Consider the following 20,500-nt stretch of genomic DNA (forward strand, 5'->3'; position numbering starts at 1 on the left):
TGGATAATGCTGCTATGAACATTCACGTGCAAGTAACTGTTTCAGTCCCTGCTTTCAATTCTCTTAGGTCTAAACCTAGGAGTAGAATTGCTGGGTAATATGGTAACTCTATGTTTAACTTTTTGAGGAACTACCAAACTATTTTCCACAGTGGCTGCATCATTTTACGTTCCCACTACCAATGTTCAAGGGTTCCAGTTTCCCCACATCCTTGCCAGCACTTGCTATTTTCCTTTTTTTGATTATGGGCAACTTAGCAGGTATCAGTATCTCATTGTGGTTTTTAGTTGCATTTCCCGAATGCCTGATGATGTTGAGCGTTGCACCCTGTGAATACCATGAGTGAGAGTACTCTGTTAGGGGTAGGTAGAAGCCAAATGGGCAAGAATCTTTGGAGCCTCACAAACGAATAATGGAGGCTCTTGAAATCTACAAGAAACCCTCCTGTTGTTACAGCTTCCTGATGGCTGAGCCATGCCATCGCAGCAGACAACATGGAAGCACAGAGGTAATTCACCCAGGGAGTGCTCCTTTGCCCTTTTTTTTTTAAATCTGTAGTATCCTGAATCCCGGTCTATGTGACTCTCCACCCAGTTAAGAGAAAAAATCCCTCTGGAATTATGAACACCTGCCATTTCACCTGTTCTAGTGTTTCTCCATGGTATTTTCTACCATCAACATTAGAATCAATTGAGTAGCTTGTTAAAAACACAGATTCCCGGGTCCCCACTGTAGCCCTTGCTGAATTTACAGTCATGGGGTGGGGTCCAGGAGTCTGCATTTTAACAACCTCTCCAGGTGGTTTTAGTGCCCGCTGACATGTCAGAACCACTGGTTCAGGGGCTGTTTGTCATTCACACTTGCATGTGGATTAGTTCCAGCAGACTGCCCCTTGCTCCAAAATCTGGGTTGACAGTAGCCCACTGTCCCCCTCCTTAAGGGACCAGGGGGAGGGCAGGCAGCCATCAGAACCTGGATCACTCTGGTATATGGGGAAATATGGAGGTCCAGAGCCACTGGGAGGACGTGGCAGGAGGGATTGGAGGAAGCCACGGGCAAAGAAACTTCCTCTTCTCTCAACCTATGGATTCTGGCTTCCATGCCCTGGGACCCAGAGGTCAATTTTAGCATCAGTTAAGTAGGCTAGCCTGGAAACCAATCATAGAATCCATTTTCCCCTCAAAGCGATATTACACAAGTTTCAAACAACTAACCTAAAATGAGCTCAGGGAGCATGACCCTTCCATTCTGTGGCATGGCTCGTCCCAGTAATTGTACAAAGGGAATTGTCTCCATGGTGTTTGGGTTATTTCCACCCTGACACTTAAAGGCATGTTCTAAATCCAGCCGGTGGCTGGGGACCACTCATGAGACCCAGCAGAGTTTCCACTGCCATGTTGGTTCCTCCTTCCTGCTTCTCAGGCCTCTTTATCCTGGTCAAGGGCCAGTTATGGAACGTGGGCAAAACAAGACAGAGGAGAGGGGAAGCTAAGAAACAGGCAGCTGCAGGGAGCAGCTATCATGGTTTTATTTGAATTGCATTTTCTATTCTGGAGACCATGGGGGGACCTGGCTGGAAAAACTACGTGAAGGTGATAGTGTTGGCTGTGCCTGGAGTTCCAGAGACTGCAAAGGAGCTGGTTTCACTTGGGTCACGTGATGCTGCACAAGTGGGGCTGGGCTTGGAGGCAGGACACCTGGCCTTGGCTCTTGTAAGCCCTTGCTCTCTCTCTGGGCCTCAGTTTCCCCGTATGTAGAATGAGTGTGGTTAATGGTTTCCAAGGGCCTTTCTGGCTGTATCATTCTGAGAGTCATTACTGTCATTTCAGTGTCTGGTGACGTGGGTAATTGTGCAAGTGAAACAGGAAGTAGGATGAGCTCTCCTAGTGAATGGGATTCCTGCTGCTTGCTAATTATGCTTTAATCAGGGTACAGTGCATACTCCCACACTTTATCAGTTATGGCAAGGTACAGGTATTTCACCCAGCCGAACATTTCAGGTCTGGGAAAGAACCAAGCTAGATTCAACTCCTTCTCCTGGTTCTCAGGGACTGATGTTTATTTATTTCCAAATACTTGCACAGTGAATTTAGGAAACCAGGAAGTCTAGAGTTTGATCCAACCCCTTCCTTTCTCCCTCCCTTTCTCAAATATTTTGAGCCAAGTACTGTCGTAAACTGTCTCATGGTATTTACACTCTAGGGGGCGGGAGAGAGTTAAAAAATAGAGTGTGTTGGTGCCTGCAGTACTCACAGGTATATTCTCTTGGAATTCCCCTACTCATAGGCCCTGCTGAAAGGCAGGTTTAGGCACCGTATTTGTACCAAGTCTCTTCCCTTTGTTCAGTTGGTTGGCCGGAAACCCAATTCTGTCTTTCTCAATACTTGAACCAAGAGACACAGTAACTAACCAGCTGGTGGTGGGCTCTGCTGTCTCCCATGAGGAACCAGTAGCGAAAAGAGAAAGGTGGTCACGAGCGAGGGAAGCAGAGACAAGAAAGCCCATGGGGCTGATAAGAAAGACCACAGGGCTTCTGAGAGCCAGAGGAGGAAGTTTGGTTTCTATAATTGCATTTTCTATTCCCTGATTCCCTCTAATTTGGTTCCCATGCTCATGAGTTTGCCTGATAGAGCCTTGCCTTCTGTTTCTTACAACTGTTGCTCCCTGACGTGGCTGAGAGTAGGGCTGTGCCTTATTTATTTTGGTGTTTCCCTGGCACAAAGCAGAGACCTTTGCCCTTAGTAGGCATTCAACAAATGTTTGTTGGATTTAATTGAACAAATTCCATCCCATCCTCTGCCCCATATGTAGGCGGCCAGGTACAAACTGAAGAAATAGGAAGCAGACCTTGATTTAGTCCAAAGTCAACTTGGGAAAAAAATACTGTAGTGGGATGAAAATAAACCTATACATAATAGTTAAATCATTAAATAAACCTATAAATTAAACCTTTAGTGGAATTAAAATAAAATACATAACCTAATATACTCAATAAGAGCATCTCCCTTCCCCCCCGCAAACATTTGCTCAATTCCTACATACTAATTTTCAGGTGGAACAGTAACTATTTGCCAATAGACCATTTGGGCATAGACACACTTTATCATGCATTCAGTTGTTTAACAATATTTTAAGGACCTACTTGTTTCATTCAGTAGTTCCTTTGAACCAACCTACCATATTAAGCTGTAAACATGTCTTCATTTTCCTCCCGATTTGTGGGGTCCAGTGCTTCATTAAGTTCACATTCCCCAAACCAAAGAAGAAAGGTCTTATTAACCAGCTAGTATGAAATCAATGAGGAAGAATAGCTGCTAGATCAAGTCAACCAACCACCTTATATCAACCTAGTGCTCCAATCTCAAGCAGACAAGCTCATTCAGACCTACAGCCAAGACACTGGTGGAAAAACAGCCCCCACTGGAGCTCAAAACCACACATACCCAAGTCTACACATTCAGAGTCCCACCCACTGATGATTCACTAGACCTGTAATAAAAGTGCTGGGGATGAGAACAGGTGGCTCAGTGCACCAGTTGAAACTTAAAACCTTATCAACTCCTGCTGCAGACATGAGGCTTGACCCCAACAGGACACCCCACGATGGGAGCCCTTTTCTGGACGGGGAAATAAGACCCTAGTGCCCATTTTACCAAACCGCTCTTGCTCATGTGTAAGTGCAGATGTAAAGTGCTGACTGCTTCTTTTTTGGCATTGCTTTTTAATTATGGCCATCAATAAATCATTCTATCCTTGAACAAGACTTGAGAATGGCCCTAAGGCAGAGGCACGATTCCTCAGGAACTAGGCCAACAGAGAATGGCTTGCTCACTCCTCACCTCTTCCTTTAATCCGCTGTCAGAAACAGAAACGTTCTCTCTTCAAGAAGCCTTGGAAGCAGACGGCTGCACTTGCGTTCCATCTGGGAAGTCTGTTAATACACAGTTCTACCCTTGGCCTGCCTTACCGGCCACTGTCACAGAAACGGGTTCTCCCCTCTCTTCTGCCTTTTTTTCTTACTTCATTTCCCCCTCTTACTGGTGTAGTGGGCTGAATGGTGCCCCCCACCCCTCCCCAAGGATATGTCCATATTCTTATTCTCAGAACCTGTGAGTGTTGCCTTATTTGGAAACAGGGTCTTTGCAGTTGTAATTCAGTTAAGGATTTTGAGATGAGGAGATTATCCTAGATTATCTGTGTGGGCTCTAAGTGCAAAGATAAGTGTCCTTACAAGAGGCAGAAGAGGAGAAGGCACAGACAGAGAAGGCAATGTGACCACAGAAGCAGAGATTGGAGTGATGTGGCCACAAGCCCAGGAATGCTGGCAGCCATCAGAATTGGAAGAGGCAAGGAAGTCTTCTTCCCTGGAGCCTCCAGAGGGAACACAGCCCACTGACACCTTGATTTTGGACTACTGGCCTCCAGACTTTCTGTTGCTTTAAGCCACCCAGTTTATGGTACTTTGTTACAGCAGCCACAAGAAACGAATACACCTGAGCCCTCAGTCTCCGGTGGTTCCAGTTTCTCCTCTCATTCAAGGCCTTGGAATCCTGAGCAGTCATGATTTTTTGCTCCACTGCTCTGGTGTTTTGGTCCAACCCTTCCTCTGTGTGACGCATGGACCTGCAGCACTGGTATCACCTGGGAGCTTGTTGGAAATGCAGACTCTCAGGCCCCACCCCAGACCCACTGAACCGGAGTCTGCATTTTAACCAGATCCCCAGGTGATTCATATACATGTTCAAATTTGAGAAGCACTGGTAGGAGAAACTCTAAGGTGTCAATCAGATCTTTTCTCCAAGTATCCTAGTTTATTCATGTCATATCTGTTAAATACGACATGGAGGTTTTGTAAAAACAGACCAAACTCTTAGGTTAGAACTGCATGCTGATGTGTTATGCATAATATGACATGATGTCTGAAATTTGCTATAAAAGATTCAAGGAAGGAAAGAAGGAAGGAAGGAAGGAAAGGAAGGAGGAAAGACAGGGCCTTGGGTAAGGACAGTGGAACAAGACTGGCAAGATGTGGACACATTTTTGCAGCTCAGTGCTAGGTACACGGGGCTTCATTGTGCAATTTTCTCTGCTTTTTTCTGCAAGGTGGAAATTTCCCTAGTGAAAAGTTAGGGAATATCCTAGTTTCCCAGCCTTCCTTATTTTCAGTTTTTTTCCATGAATCCATTTTTATCCCTTCGTGGAAATGGCTGGTGTTGGAGGGACATCTTTTCTATCTCAGTCTGTGGTTTTCTTTGCTCTGTTTGTTCATGTTTGTGGTTTTGCTGGCTTTCAGGACTTTTTTCAGCAGAAAGTTGTTTCTGGGGGAGCAGGATGGGAGCTGATTAAGGTTTATGGCATCTTCTAACTGGGTTTCCAACAACATCTGCTGGGCTTGTGTTGTTACCGGCAGCAGGAATTTAATTTCCTTTCTCTTTCCCTACCTCTCTTACTTCTTTCAGATTTTTTGTTCACTGGCTAGAGTATCATGTATGTGACCTTTGGCTCTCTGATTTACATGTGATTTGCATATCTAGTCCAGAGGTTCTCAATTAGGGGGTGATTTTTACCTCCCAAGGAACATGGGGCAGTGTCTGGAGACATTTTTGATAGGCACAACTAGGAGAGGAATGCTGCTGGAATCTAGTGAGTAGAGGCCAGGGATGCTGCTAAACACTCTACAACACACAGGACAGCCCCCCCCAAGGCAAAGAAGGATCTGGCCCCAAATATCAGTAGCGGGACGTTGAGAAACCCTGATCTAGTCTTAAAGATCATCCAAGCGCATTTCGCCACAATTTTTTTGCTCTGTCCCATGAAGGAGAGGTGGACTCATGACTGATTACAACATCTCTGAGGAATTTTTACTTCTTATAAGTTGATTTTGAGATAGAATATAAGTGACTGCTCATTTGTGCAAGTTGTGCCCTGCACACTTTCAGGGAACACCATCCACATAGTATTCATGAAAACAACCCTTTCAGAATTGTGCAGCACATGGTCTACACAGCTATAAGTGGTTGCTCCAATTTTGGGGTTGCCCTGGGGGTTCTGGAACTGGGAGAGACTTTATTTCTGGCCACCATGAGCCCTGAGCACGCCAGAGAGTGTCCTTTCAAGAAAAGAGGAAATGTGGAACTGTGAGGACCTCACTTGTAGTATTCTAGACCATTGTCTCGTTGTGGAACGTCTCCTTTTCACCCCTGGGCCATATCCATTTGACTAGATCTAAAATTGTCAGATTATAATATCATGGCTTTTGTTTGAAACATGGTGGTGATGGCTTCTTATTTTCAGTCAGTTCCTTGGGGGAGGAAATACAAGCTGCTGCCATAAGACTTCCTATCCACCCACTATTTGCTTGGCGGGATTTCCATAGTTTCAGCAGCATAACTTATTCTTGCTGGTCTTCAATCACTTTGCAATAAAAACTGTGATTGCAAAAATGTTCATTGTCATTACCAGTGATGGAGCAGTAAGTACAGGCTTCTGGAGAGGGAGAGGGAATTGCGTGACTTAAACTAGCAGAATGGGTTGCTCACCCCCAGAGAATGGCTTTTCATTTTGGCAAGGTCTGAGGGAAATTATGACAGAGTTCAGTGACACAGAGGGACAGTGCTGGGAGGTGTGGTCACTGAATCCACTGGGAGCCTGTGCCCTGTGGGCAGCCCCATGGATGGAGTTGGGGTTTCTTGGGACTCAGTAGTACTCTGGGTCATCGACTGCAACTCACCCCATCCCCACGCTGTTGGGCTCAGGCTGGGTGGTAGATCACTGAGCTTTCTGCCAGTCCTTCTTCCATTGTTCCTCCCTCTGATAACAGTCCCTGACTTTCCACTTGGGACCCACTACCATCCCCCCACAATGGGTGATGTGGTTTGTGTGGGACTTGCCATTCCCCACCCTGACCTGGGGGTGGGCATGTGGTCCCAGCTTGGGTGGTCAGCATCATTCCATCCCCCCACAGAGATTGGTTCTGAGAAGCAAATTGGTCCAATGAGAGCCAAACTTGGGAATTTTGTGGTCACTCTTAGGAAAGAGAAATAGAGAGGAGGAGGGGGAGAAGTAAAGAGAGAGCTTGATCGTTCTGATGATATAATTTGAGGATCTGGATGTAGCCATGCCTGTAACTATCAATTAATTATGTGTTATGGTTTGAACTGTGCTCCTCAAAAAAGATATGTTGGAGTGCTAAACCCCAGAGCCTCAGAATGTGACCTTATTTGGAAACAGGGTCATTGTAGAGGTGAGGTCCTACTAGAGTAGGGTGGGCCCCTAATCTGAGTGACTGGTGTTCTTATAATAATATGGTCATGTGAAGACAGAGACACAGGAAGAACTCCATGGTTTGGATGGAGGGTTGGAGGGATGCATCTACAAGCCAAGGAATGCCAAAGATCACCAGCGAACCACAAGAAGCTAGGAAGAGACAAAGGATTCCCTACAGCTTTCAGAGGGAGTATTGCTCTATCAACACCTTGGTTTCAAACTTCTGGCCTCTAGACTGTGAGACAATAAATTTCTGTTGTTTTAAGCCACATAGTTTGTGGTGCTTTGTTATGGCAGCCCTAGGAGATTAGTATAAGTACTTTCAAATTAATAATCTTCCTCTTCCTCCTCCTTCTTCAAAATCATCATCATTATCATTGCCTTTGTCTAAGCAATAGAGAGGGTCTCCTATGGATGTGGAGACTGTGATGTGGGGTGTCCAGCCTCCATGGTCAGTCAGTGCCCCTCTTGCATCAGCCCCTAGGCCTCCAGGGTTAGACCATAATTCTGGGGCTTTCTGGAGCTCCATGCTGGGGCATCATCCTGTTACCTGTTGCCTTTACACAAAGACTGATGCTCACCCCCTGGTTGTCTGGGCCCCATCCAAGACCTATTCATGGTAGGCAGAATTAAGGTGGCCCCAAGATTCCTGCCTCGGATATATACACCTTGTATAATTCCCTCACCTTGCACATGGGTGGACCTGTGGCTGGCTTCTAACCAGTGGACATGGAAAAGTTGAAGGGATTTTGCAGATGTAACTAAGGGCCCTAATCAGTTCACTTTGAGTTAAACCAAAGGGAGATTATCCCAGGTGGGCCTGACCTCCTCAGGTGTGCTCTTAGCAGAGGGTCTGGACCCAAGCTGCCATGGGTTCTACAGCTGCAAGGAAATGAAGTCTTCCAACAATTGCGTAAGCTTGGGAGAGGACCCCGAGCCTCAGATGAGACACCATCTCAGACAGCCGGCACCTTGATTGCAGCCTTGTAAGACCCTGAGCAGAGGACTAAATTCAGCTATGCTCAGACTCCTGACGACAGAGAGATAATAAATGGGTGTTGTTCTAAGTTGCAAAGTTTGTGGTTAATTTTTATGCAGCCATAGAAAATGAATACGGCATTCCATTTTAAGGAACTACCAGGTGCTGTGGCCAAGACCCCTGTGTGTGTGTGTTTCTCTCTCTCTCTGTGTGTGTGTGTGTGTGTGTGTGTGCGTGTGCGTGTGTGTGTACATGGAGGTGGGGGATGATGAAGGGTGGGGGATGGAGCCAGGTGGGAAGGAGAAAACTACCTTGGAGGAAGTAATTGCCCTTCTTATGAAAGAGGAGAGCAGTTTGAGCAACATGCAGACCTGCCCAGTGCCCAGCCCTGGGAGCTGGAGGGAGAACATCGCCCCTAGTGTCAGGTCTTGGGAGCCTCCACCCTAGACAGAGGCCCCACTTCCACTGTCTTGCAGGTGGTGCTGGGGGCCAAATACTTGGAGGAAAAACACACCCTTTATAAAGATGCAAAGATTTTCTCACGTGAAGAGATGATGAGGTAGGATATTTTGAATTAATAGTCAGCTTTATTTTTAAAATCCTCTCTCCTGTATTCTTTCCTTCATTCAAACAGTCAGGATTTTTGTTTTTCATGCTCCGAGGAAAGGATGCCATGGGAGAAAGTGGAGAAAGCAGAGACTCCTTCTGGCTTTGGGGTGTCACACGCTCAGCCCATTGTGGGAGCCATGGAGGAGTTCGGGTGTAGAGAAAGGTTTGGGGGGGACCCAGGGGAGTAAGAGCAAATCTCTCCTGTCTGATTCCCTGAGAGAGGAAGGAAAGAGGTGGAAGGATCCCCAAGAAAGGGGCTGTTTGCCCTTTACTCTGGTAGAACTCCAGAGAGAAGGAAACAACCCCCCCAAAAGATCTGTGGGATTTGGGAGCAGAAAGGGTGGGAGCCCGAGCTGTGCGTCAAGCCCTAGAAAGATGGCCAGACCCTGGAGACATGTAAGTGTGTAGCTGGCCACCGTCTACACTGCTTGGCCCAACAAGAGATGCTCAAACAGTATTCGTCAACTGAAAGGATGAATACATTGTAAGCCCTCTACAAATTCTCCGGGAAAACTTTTTCACCAGCATCAGGAAAGCCGATGAGGGTCCATGTGATTCTAGCTCTGGGGTGAGGGCTCAGCTATTCACCACACCTGACAGCCCCCAGGCATGGAGAGGCCCTGCTGCCCAGATGTGGACCCAGGGGGCCCAGAGTTCTGACCCAACGAGCCAAGTCAGCTAAGCCTTATGCCCAGGGCATGGCCTCTCCCTGCCGTGCTCCCTGCCTGGGACCACCTGGTCCCTGGCCCCTTGGACTCTGTCTAGGAAGCTTGGAGGGGTGGTTACGTGGCTTCTCAGACCTGAGCCCTTATGGGAGCTGCCTACTTGTGCAGCTGAGCTGAGAATCAGGGAAGCAGCATCATTTCCTCACCTCTCCTCTGAGTTAACTTGCCCCAAGGTGTTCGTAAGAACTCCATTTAATTAGTCGCTGGGCCCAGAGAGCCCCTTTTATCATACTTTGTGTCAGGCCTACCCCTGGAATCTGAAGAGGTCTTTGGGTGCTGGCAGCACCAATTTTTATCCATTATTTTTTCTGTTACGGATGATGCTTTTCCACACTGGAGTCAGACAGAGGTCGGCTTGAGCCCAGCTCATGAAGACAAGTGCTGGTGCTTTTGCTGGTTCTAGGGTGGCATCTGTGTCATTAATACAACATATTCAGGGTGTCTACCCGCTGCCTGGGAGCTCTGAGGATGTGCAACATTTAAAGGTATTTGGAATACCTTTGGACTACTTAATTAGAAGGAAGGACACCAGAGGGCTGTAGGCATGCTAGAGGCAAGGATTGAGGACCAGTGTCTGGAACCATCCAGGGCTGAGTTCAAATCCTGCTTCTGCCCCTCAGCTGCTGTGGGACCTCAGGAGAGATTTGTACATTCATGGACCTTGGATATCTCAGTTGTTCTGACTTTTTATCACTGTTACGAGAATCGAAGGATATGATGATCGTGGTACTTGCTGAGCATTTTTGTAAGCCAGGTAGTGGTTCAACCACTCAAGACAGGGGTTTTCAGGACTTCCCTGATGGTGCAGTGGTTAAGAATCTGCCTGCCAATGCAGGAGACACAGGTTCAAGCCCTGGTCTGGGAAGATCCCACATGCTGCAGAGCAACTAAGCTTGTGCACCACAACTACTGAGTCTGTGCTCAAGAGCCCACGAGCCACAACTACTGAGCCCTCGTGCTACAACTACTGAAGCCCACGCTCCTAGAGCCTGTGCTCCGCAACAAGAGAAGCCACTGCAATGAGAAGCACGCTCATTGCAATGAAGAGTAACCCCTGCTTGCCTCAACTAGAGAAAGCCTGAGCGCAGCAACGAAGACCCAATGCAGCCAATAAATAAATAAATAAAATAAATTTATATATATATTAACAAAAGACGGGTTTTCAGCTGGGGGCCAATTTGTCTCCCAGGCAGCTTTGGGCAATGTCTGGGGACATTCTTAGTTGTCACCGTGGGAGGAGGGGGCACTCCTGGCACCTAGAGGATAGAGACCAGGGATGCTGTCCAACATCCCACAGTGCACAGGATGGCCCCCACCACAGAGAACCATCTGGTCCCAAATGTCCGTAGTGCTGAGGCTGCAAAACCCGTTTTAAAGCAGTGACTCTCCACCAACTCAATAAATGGCAGGTCGGTTATAAATAAGGGGGACAGAGGAATATGTTTTTTCTATAAGGGGTGAATTAAAAAGAGTACCTTATGTATATAAATTTTGTTATTTATAGGCAATACATCCACATGGTCCAAGATCTAAAAGGTAAACAGGATGTACAATCCAAAGTCTCCCTTCTACTTCGTCCTCTTCCTGGAGGTATCAGTGTTACCAATTTCTTCTTTTTAGAGGTCCTCTGTGCATCTATAAGCAATTGTATGCACATATATACACACATGTTATACACACACACATGTGCATGCTACACATATTCTTTGCATCTTGCTTTTGTCACTTAATCCATCTTGGAGATAACTTCCTACTGGACACAAAAAGCTTCCTCAGTTTTTCTTTTAAAGGTGACAGAGTATGCCATTCTATGCATGTCCAGTATTTTACTTAACCACTCCCATCTGGATGGATAGTCACGTTGTTTCTATTTTCTTTTGCTCTTACAAACACTAATGTAATGAATATCTTTGTATGTACATCATTTTCCGCCAAGCAAGTATGTAATGGTAGGATAGAGTCCTACAAGTGGAATTGCCAAATAAGAAAGTTTTGTGCATTTGTAATTGTATGGGATGTTGTCAAATTACGCTCCACTGAAGCTGTACCTGTTTCCATTCCCTGCTGGCAGTGAATGTAGGAGAGGTGTTGGGGGGATTTTGTAATTTAAAAAATTTGCTCTCACTGTTTGTATCTTCTCATCAGAAGCCTTCTGGGAATAAATAAAAGGTGAGTGTTCCTTACCTTACAATATTTTGTGCCCATTGTATTTTCAGCATTCAGGGACCCAGAGTCTGCCCATGGGAGATCTTTTAAGTGTTATGAAGTTAATGCCCCTGGGAAGTGGCGTTCGCTTTCTCCAGAAAAGGGCTCTTTAGTTCCTGCTTCCTGGTGCTAATAGTTCCCGAATGAATTGCCTCTCAAAGAGTTTACATGTAGGAAAATCTCTCTCAGCAATCTCTCTCTGAGTGGTTGCTCAGCTTTATTTTTTGAGTTTCTGATTCAAACGCACCTTTGAGAGTCAGGTGGAAGTGATGAAAACCTCTTCCAGCAAAAAGGCACTGGCGGTTTGCCCATCATGTCAGAGGTTCCTAGAGCTGCCCTCGGACCCCAGTGAGTGGCTCTCTGGGTGGGGGTGAGGTTCATGCCACCAGCACCCCTCCTTGCCCTGCGAGAGGGGTCTGCAGATTCCCAGCTCAGAACTGGGCAGAACCAGTTTTGTGTGGCCAGGGGCACCCTTGTTCCTAGACTGGCTTCTCCTTTCCCACTTTCTGACCGAGTGACTGGTCAGTTACTCAGCCTTGCTGAGTCATCGTTTTCTCACCTGTGGACGGGGACAGTGCTTGCTTTGCAGTATCGTACTGGTGATAATGGAGGCAAAGCACCTGGCACAGAGCCCTGCATCAGGCTCACATTTGAGAAATGGAAGCTAATGTTAGTCTTATTATAGTGGAATCCTTTGCATCCTGACTCTCCTTTTCTTATTTTTTTTCCTTTTCTTCCCCCATCCTCAAAGATTTTTATTTAATTGTTATGTGGTAGGGCCAAGTATTTTTATTTTTTAAAAAATTAATTAATTTTTTGGCTGCGTTGGGTCTTTTTTGCTGTGCACAGGCTTTCTCTAGTTGCAACGAGCCGCGGCTACCCTTCCTTGCAGTGCGTGGTCTTCTCATTGCGGTGGCTTCTCTTGTTGCAGAGCATGGGGTCCAGGTGCGCAGGCTCAGCAGTTGTGGCTCGAGGGCTCTAGAGCACGGGCTCAGTAGTTGTGGCACACGGACTTAGCTGCTCTGAGGTATGCTGGATCTTCCCGGACCAGGGCTCGAACCCGTGTCCCCTGCATTGGCAGGCGGATTCTTAATCACTGCACCACCAGGGAAGTCCCTATTCTCAAATTTTTATTGGAGTGTAGTTGATTTGCAATGTTGTGTTAGTTTCAGCTGTACAGCAAAGTGAATCAATTATACATATACATATATCCACTCTTTTTTTTTGCGGTACGCGGGCCTCTCCCTGTTGTGGCCTCTCCCTTTGCGGAGCACAGGCTCCAGATGCGCAGGCTCAGCGGCCATGGCTCACGGACCCAGCCGCTCCGCGGCACGTGGGATCTTCCCGGACTGGGGCACGAACCCGTGTCCCCTGCATTGGCAGGCGGACTCTCAACCACTGCGCCACCAGGGAAGCCCTTTTTTTTTTTTTTTTTTAAGATTCTTTTCCCATATAGGCCATTACAGAGTATTGAGTAGAGTTCCCTGTGCTATACAGCAGGTTCTTATTAGTTATCTGTCTTATGTATAGTAATGTGTAAATGTCTTTCTGCCTCTCTTTTAGATTGGAATCTCTTTATTTGCTTAGTGGCAACTGAGATTCTGGAACAATCACGTTCCTTTCTGTCACAAAGACCTTGTACATGCTGTTCCCTCTGCCTGGAATGCTTTTCCTTCCTCTGGACTCCTGAGGTCTCTTTCACTCGCAGCTCAACTGCCCCTTCCTCAGAGAACCCTTCCCTGCCTCTCTGAGTTCAAGTCAATTTGCCCTTGCTGTCTTCTCCTGGAGAAGCTCTTCTCTTTCTTCTTGGTGCCTCTCTGACTTGTAATGACATCTGTTGGTGTGTTTACTTGTCTAATGTCTGTCTCCCCCGTTGGATAACATGCTTCACGTGAGCTGGAGGGACCAGCTTAGGCAAAGGCCCTGAGGCCGGTGGGAGCTGGTTGGAGGCCCAGGCAGGGGACCTTTGTGATCTGGAGGGAAGCTTGTGAGGGGAAGAGAGATGAGAGAGGTCAGGAGAGAGCAGGTCGGGGGCCAGGCCATGGGGACCTTCTGGATCACTGAAAGACAAAATTTGAATTCTCTTCAAAGATCATACGTGTCCCTCCAATGCACCAGTATTAAGCAGGGGAGTAACCTGATCTAACTGATTACTTTAAACTTTAATGTTTTATTATTTTTATAAAATTCTTTTAATGATTTACTTTTTAAAAAGATCACCGGCCACGATGTGAAAGGCAGGGTGGAGGGTAGGTGGAGGGTAGGGTGGGCCCAGGCTTTGGGGAGATCCCTTAGGAGGCTGCAGCCGTGGTCCCCATTCTGCCTGCAGGCCATGGGTTCTAGAAACAGCCCTGTGCATCCCTTAGTATTCTAAGCTAGTGCTTCTTCCAGGGGGTGACCCCAAGTGGCATTGGCTGCCTCGGTCTCCCCAGAGATGACTGAGAATCAGCTCTGTTTCAGGGAACTACGGATGCGGGGTTTCCGCCCACATCGTGGCCTGGCTGCAGGGCGGAGCTTACCTGAGGTGGTGGTGAAGTGAGACGGGGAGGTCATTGTCATGAAGGGCGGTGTGAGGTACTTGGCCTTCACGCCCTCCTGGCCAGGTGGTCCATGTTGGGGGTGTCCATGTCCTGGTCGTAGTCCTAGCGGAACCCATGAAAGGAGATCAGCAGCAGCTTGTGGAAGCTCTTCCTCCTGGGATGGGGTGGCAGCCGGCCCAGCCCAACAGGACGGGCAGCAGCAATGTGAAGGCCCTGGGCCCCGTCATGTCCCCATTGCCTCACACGCTCACATCGCTGAGTTCACGGCCTGCTCCCACTTTCTCTCTTTTTTTTTTTATCTGCAGTTGATCAAAGTCCACATTGATAATTCTGCTCCAGCTCTGCTGTGGATTAGAACACCTGGAGCGTAACGAGTTGGCACGTTCGACGTGACGGAAAAGCTCTGGAGGTGGATGGTGGTGGCGGCTGCACAGCACTGTGAATGCACTTAATGCCACTGCACTGTGCACTTTAAAAAGGTAAAAAATGCTAAATATTATGTGTATTTTACCACGATAAAAAAAGACAAACAGTGTGAAATATTTTGGACTCTTACACGAATTCCACTATTGTGAACATTTGGAGAACAAATTAGATTGGAGCTTTCCTTTACTCAATATAGCCTGTTTTTATAGGGAGAAGAAATTACTGTTCATTATGACTATGGAAACAGCCACTGTGGATTGAGTGCCCAGAGGGCTGGGAACTGTATATACATCATCTATTCTATCCCATTTAATTTTTTTGAAACCCTAGAAAGATTATTAGTTGAAAATTCCCTATAAGAATTACAAAAAGTCATTGTGGTCCAATAACAATAAAATTTACCATTTTTTATAGGTCAGAAACTTGGTTCTGTATAAAGAAAGGAAGAACATCAAAGAAGGAATAAGTAAAGGTAAATGTAAAATTAAAACTTTGTTTTCCTTCTTTTTAGTTGATCTAACAGGTAATAGTTTGTTCACACTAGTAATAACAACAACGTATTTAATTATGTATATATCATATGTATGTGTATATATGTAAGTAGAGAAATACTTAACGTAAATCTAACAAAATATGTATGAGATCTATATGAGGAAAACTAGAAAACTCTGTTGAATGAAATCAAAGAACTAAGTAAATGGAGAGATGTTTCATGTTCATGGATGGGTAGGCTTAGTATCATCAGAATGTCAGTTCTTCCCAACTTAATCTATAGATTCAATGCAGTCCCAATCAAAATTCCAACATTATTTCACGGCTATTAACAAACTGATTCTAAAGTTTATATGGGGAGGCAAAAGACCATTCTACTCTTGTTTGTATGAGTTCAACTTGCCATTTCTTTTTTCAGGTTCCACATATAACTGATATCATGCAGTATTTGTCTTTCTCTGATTGATTTCATTTAGCATAATGCCCTCCATGTTCATTTATGTTGTTGCAAGTGACAAGATTTCCTTCTTTTTTAAGGCTGAATCATATTTCAGTGGTGTGTGTGTGTGTGTGTGTGTGTATGTGTGTGTGAGAGAGAGAGAGAAAGAGAGAGTATCACATTTTCTTTATCTGTTCATCCATTGACAGGCCCTTAGGTTGTTTCCATACCTTAGCTGTTGTGAATAATGCTGCAATAAACATGGGAGTTCAGATCTCTCTTTGAGATTAAAAAAAAAAACATTTTAATCATTTGCAAGTGGACAAATTTAGTGACATTTAGTACATTCACAGTACTGTGCAACCATTACCACTATCTAGTTTCAGACTATTTTCATCACCCAAAAGGAAACTTCATACCCATTAACAGTCACTCCTCATTCCTCCCTCCCCCAGCCCCTAGCAACCACTTATCTCCTTTCTGTCTGTTTGGATCTACCTATTCTGGACATTTCATATAAATGGAATCACATAATATTTGGCCTTTTGTGTCTGGCTTCTTATAATGAGCACCATGTTTTCAAGGTTCATTCATGTTGTAGCATGTGTCAGCACTTCATTCCATTTCATGGCTGAATAATATTTTTATATATCCATTCACCGGCTGATGGACATTTGGGTTGTTTCCACCTTTTGGCTATTGTGAATAATCTGGCTGTGAACATTTGTGTATGAGCTTTTGTTTCAATACCCTCTGCTTTCCACTTACGTTTTTCAACATATTTATGAGATGGTTTTTACTTTGTAGCTGAATAAACAGCGCAGAGAGGCTATAGAACCTCTCCAAGGCCACACAGCAGAAGTGAGGCTGGGACTATAATTTTAATACTTGGCTACACATTTGCTGCACACAGGGGTTTAAATTCCCCAAGGGAACAGGCTTAAGCATCCACCCATCCACCCCACATTTATTGAGCACATACTATGTGTCAGGTGCCAGAGGCACAGAAGTATAGATGTCAAGGTTGCCTGTGGGTGGCTCAGAGTCCAGGGGACAGGCAGACAAATAAGGGGGGTCCTGCCAGAGGTGTGAATGGGAGGTGACACAGGAGAACAGGGAGAGGGTCCTAACGGAGAAGCCAGGAGGAGGAGGGCTCCCTGGAGGAGGTGGTGCTAGAATTGAGTTTTGCAGGCTGGGAAGAATTAGCCTGTTGGAAGCATCTTCACTCAGCCGCTCATCCAGATATGACAGCAGTCTCCTAACAGATCTGCCTGTGGCTGCTTTCTACAGGTACATGGATGACATTTACCTTTGCAGCTTTGGAGAGATCTGTGAATTGTATAAAGATGTCATCAGTGGGTTTTCTAGTGACAGGAGGTGACAGTCTGCCTAGGTTTTCAGGTGAAGTTTTCAGAAGGTTTTTATCTTGATGTGGGTGGACTGTGGGCTGGATATCAGACCCAGAGGAGATGACCCATTTCCCTCTTCCTGAAATTGCCTGATAATTCTGTTCCAAGTATTTGCTTAGGTTGAATTTTTGGGGTGAGGAGGTGGTGTGTCAGGGGTGCTCCATTTTGTATTTGCATAACTTGGCCTCTCTTATTAATTAGCACGGTGTTTTGCTATAAAAGGGAATTTTGTAGAATTTTGTGATGAGTATGCAGTGAAGCAGTTGAGGGTATTTTGCAGCTTGCAGGCCTGGGCTCACATCTCTGCTCTGGGCTTACATTTTACACTTGGGGCAAATCTCATAACCTCTCTGTGCCTCTGTTTCTTTCTCTGTAAAAAGAAGTAATGATATATTTCCTGAGGTTGTGAGGCTCCAATGAGATGATGCATGTTGACAGGAATGCTTACTGCTCATGGGATATCCACATGCACCCCCTCACTTCCCAGTCCCCTTGTAATCGTGGGCCATGTGTTTTGAGTGGAAGCCACATCTATGACTTCCAGCCTGAAGCTTTCAAGGGCTGGTGCATAACCATCTCACCCTCTCATCCCCTGTCACAGTAAGTGTGGAAGCCTTGCATTGAGATGGTAGAGTCTCCATCATCCTGGGTCTCTGAGTGACCAAATAGAGCATAGTCCCCAGCTAACTCGTGGTGGACATGGAATGTGAGAAGTCAGCCTCTGTTGCCAAGCCACTGAGATTTTGGGGTTAATTTGTTATTGTGGCATAACCTAGTCTATCCTGGCTAATGCAGCAGGTAAGCACTTACATGGGTCCTTAGTACTGGTAAGTGCTCAACAAATGTTAGTTACTTTCAGTACAATAATAAATTGCTACCGATAGTTTCTTTATCTGATCTAATGATGCCAATATGCTATTTTGTGCTTGGACAAATTGGACTTGTCACTCCTTCCGACACGTGGAAAAGACAGATGATTGAGGGCCAATAAAACATCATTATCTTTAGTTTGCATCCCTGGATACCCTTGGTGGCAAAGAACAACATATGCTACTCTGGGGAAGCCAGGCTTGGAAGGGAGCTGTTGTTACCAGGATCAGGACTGTCCGAGGCCAGGCGTTCTTTGGTCAGGAGAGAACTCTGAGTCCCTGGTATGTAGATTCTCCAAGGGGATGTGAATACTGGTACTAAGTAGTTTGGCTCTTTGGGAATTGTATATTAATCACTTAGGCCCTTTTAGGGACAACACATATATATCTCAATATTCTGGAAAAACATAAAAACACATAAAACACATAAAAAACAGCAAGCAGTCATGCAGCAATCCACCATGGCCACTGAAACTTCCCCAAAGTGCAACATTTTGTGTAATCAACAGAGCTTAGTGGAGGTGGCTGGCTAGAGAGAATTCTTGTAGTCACTATAATGCTTATGGTCACAGCATTGCAGTGTATCTTGGTTTCTCTTTGGTGAGCTCTGGTTTGGAAGGTATAAATCCATCATCTGTTTTAGCAAATATTTATTGAGCACTTTGGATGGGGTGGAAGATGAAATATGGAGGAGAGAGTAAGTCTCTTCCTGGCCACTATGTTTTCAAGCCGTCCTAGTACTCAGCAGTGGGTCATGCAGGCTTGAGGGTCCCACAGTTCCAGAAGCATCTCCCTCCCACCCATGCCATTCTGGACTAGATTCTTCTTTGCCAGCCCAGTAGATCCGTCTCTGACTCTTACTTTCTTTTGCATGGCAGTTATATCAGTCACTGGGAATTGTTACAGAAGTGCAGTGCATTTTGTGAAACTTACGGTTGATCAAGAATCCCATTAAACTTTGTTAAGAACTCTACATGTTTATGACATAGTTACTAGAGTGGAGATGGAGAAATTTCCAAACACATTATAGGAATCATCCCAACAGAAGGTAATAGTCAGAACTCTTGGTTGCAAGTGACAGAAACCCACATCTTACTAGTGTAGGTAAGAAAAGGGACTATGCTTTAGTCTGGTTTGCCCTCAAAGAAGACCTGAGGGACTTCCCTGGTGGCACAGTGGTTAAGAATCCACCTGCCAATGCAGGGGACACAGGTTCGATGCCTGGTCTGGGAAGATCCCACATGCCATGGAGCAACTAAGCCAGTGCGCCACAACTACTGAGCCTGTACTCTAGAGCCCACGAGCCACGACTACTGAAACCTGCATGCCTAGAGCCCGTGTTCTGCAACAAGAGAAGCCACCGCAATGAGAAGCCCGCGCACTGCAACGAAGAGTAGTCCCTGCTCACCACAGCTAGAGAAAGCCCGCGTGCAGCAATGATGATCCAACACAGCCAAAAATAAATAAATAAAACAAATAAATTTATATATATTAAAAAAGCAGACCCTGAAACAAGGATGGGAGTGCAAGTGGTTTATTTGAGAGGTTACTCCAGGGAGCACCCATAAGGGAGTGGGGAAGTGATTCAAGGAAGGGAAGAAGGCCAACATGGCGAGTTTTAGTCTGGGGGGCATGCAGTACTAGAATGGTGAGTACCAATGGGCTATGGGCATGGCATCTGCAAGAGGCCTTATGAGGCATGATTTCCCATGTCCCTGAAGTCATTCTGCAGAAAGACAGGGATGCATCTGGGCTGTAGGAACCAGGGACTCACGCATTACCAGATCTCTCTCTCCATCTCTGTGTCTGCCTTTGTCTGCATATCACCTCAATTTTCTCTCCCTGGGGACTGGCTTTCTCCATAAGGTGAGGAGTGTGGCCACAAATGCTCCTCTTTGTCTCACTCCAAAGTTCCTGTCATCACAGAGCATGTCTATATTTTCCCAGTTCCAGCTAGGAAAAACAAACCTGAGGGAAGAACTCTGATTGGCCTGTTTGGGTTAGATGCCCATCCCTGAACCAATCAACTGTGGACAGGGGGGCAGAGTCGTGTAAGAACATGGCAGCCCCCACCAGAGCCATGTGACTAGGGTAGGAAAAGGTGCAAGTCTCAACAGAAGGGAGGGGCCCGTAGGCTAAAAAAAAAAAAAAAGAGATGTCTGTGACGAAAGGAAAGGATTAGGAGATGCATCCTGTTAAACCTGTTACTGATTGGGGCTTTGAACATTTCTTTGAATATAAAGTTTCACTGTGGTTCTTTCAGCATGATTTAGCAGAAAGGTAAAATCCTAGCATGAGCTGAACATTTCCTATAGGCAGGCTGTTGCTGTGGATTCAAATACTTATTGATTGATCCAAAGATCAATTACAATGCTTCTCAAGGGATGTAAACTCTGATAGGGTCTGCTTATGATGGGGCTGATGTCAAGCAAGAGGAGAACTGGCATGTAGGACACTCTAATTTCTTTCTTCCATTGAGTACTGTCAAGTTTAGGTTCTGGCTGGCAGTGGATGCACCTGGAGGGATGGTTGCATATAAAG

The 20,500-nt window shown here is 45.8% G+C and overlaps 1 protein-coding gene across 1 annotated transcript in view; it reads right to left on the reverse strand.

The window, feature by feature from the left end:
* Positions 1–20,500, reverse strand: part of LOC114894311 (ectonucleotide pyrophosphatase/phosphodiesterase family member 7-like) — a 44,870-nt gene that overhangs the window by 20,031 nt on the left and 4,339 nt on the right. Inside the window, 2 exon segments of the mRNA XM_029220847.1 lie at positions 14,304–14,384; positions 14,387–14,478. Coding sequence (XP_029076680.1) covers positions 14,304–14,384; positions 14,387–14,478 — 173 coding nt within the window.

The sequence above is a fragment of the Monodon monoceros genome, unplaced genomic scaffold (assembly GCF_005190385.1).
Source record: "Monodon monoceros isolate NGI ecotype Baffin Bay Population unplaced genomic scaffold, NGI_Narwhal_1 Super_Scaffold_13, whole genome shotgun sequence".
In the NCBI taxonomy this organism is placed as follows: domain Eukaryota; kingdom Metazoa; phylum Chordata; class Mammalia; order Artiodactyla; family Monodontidae; genus Monodon; species Monodon monoceros.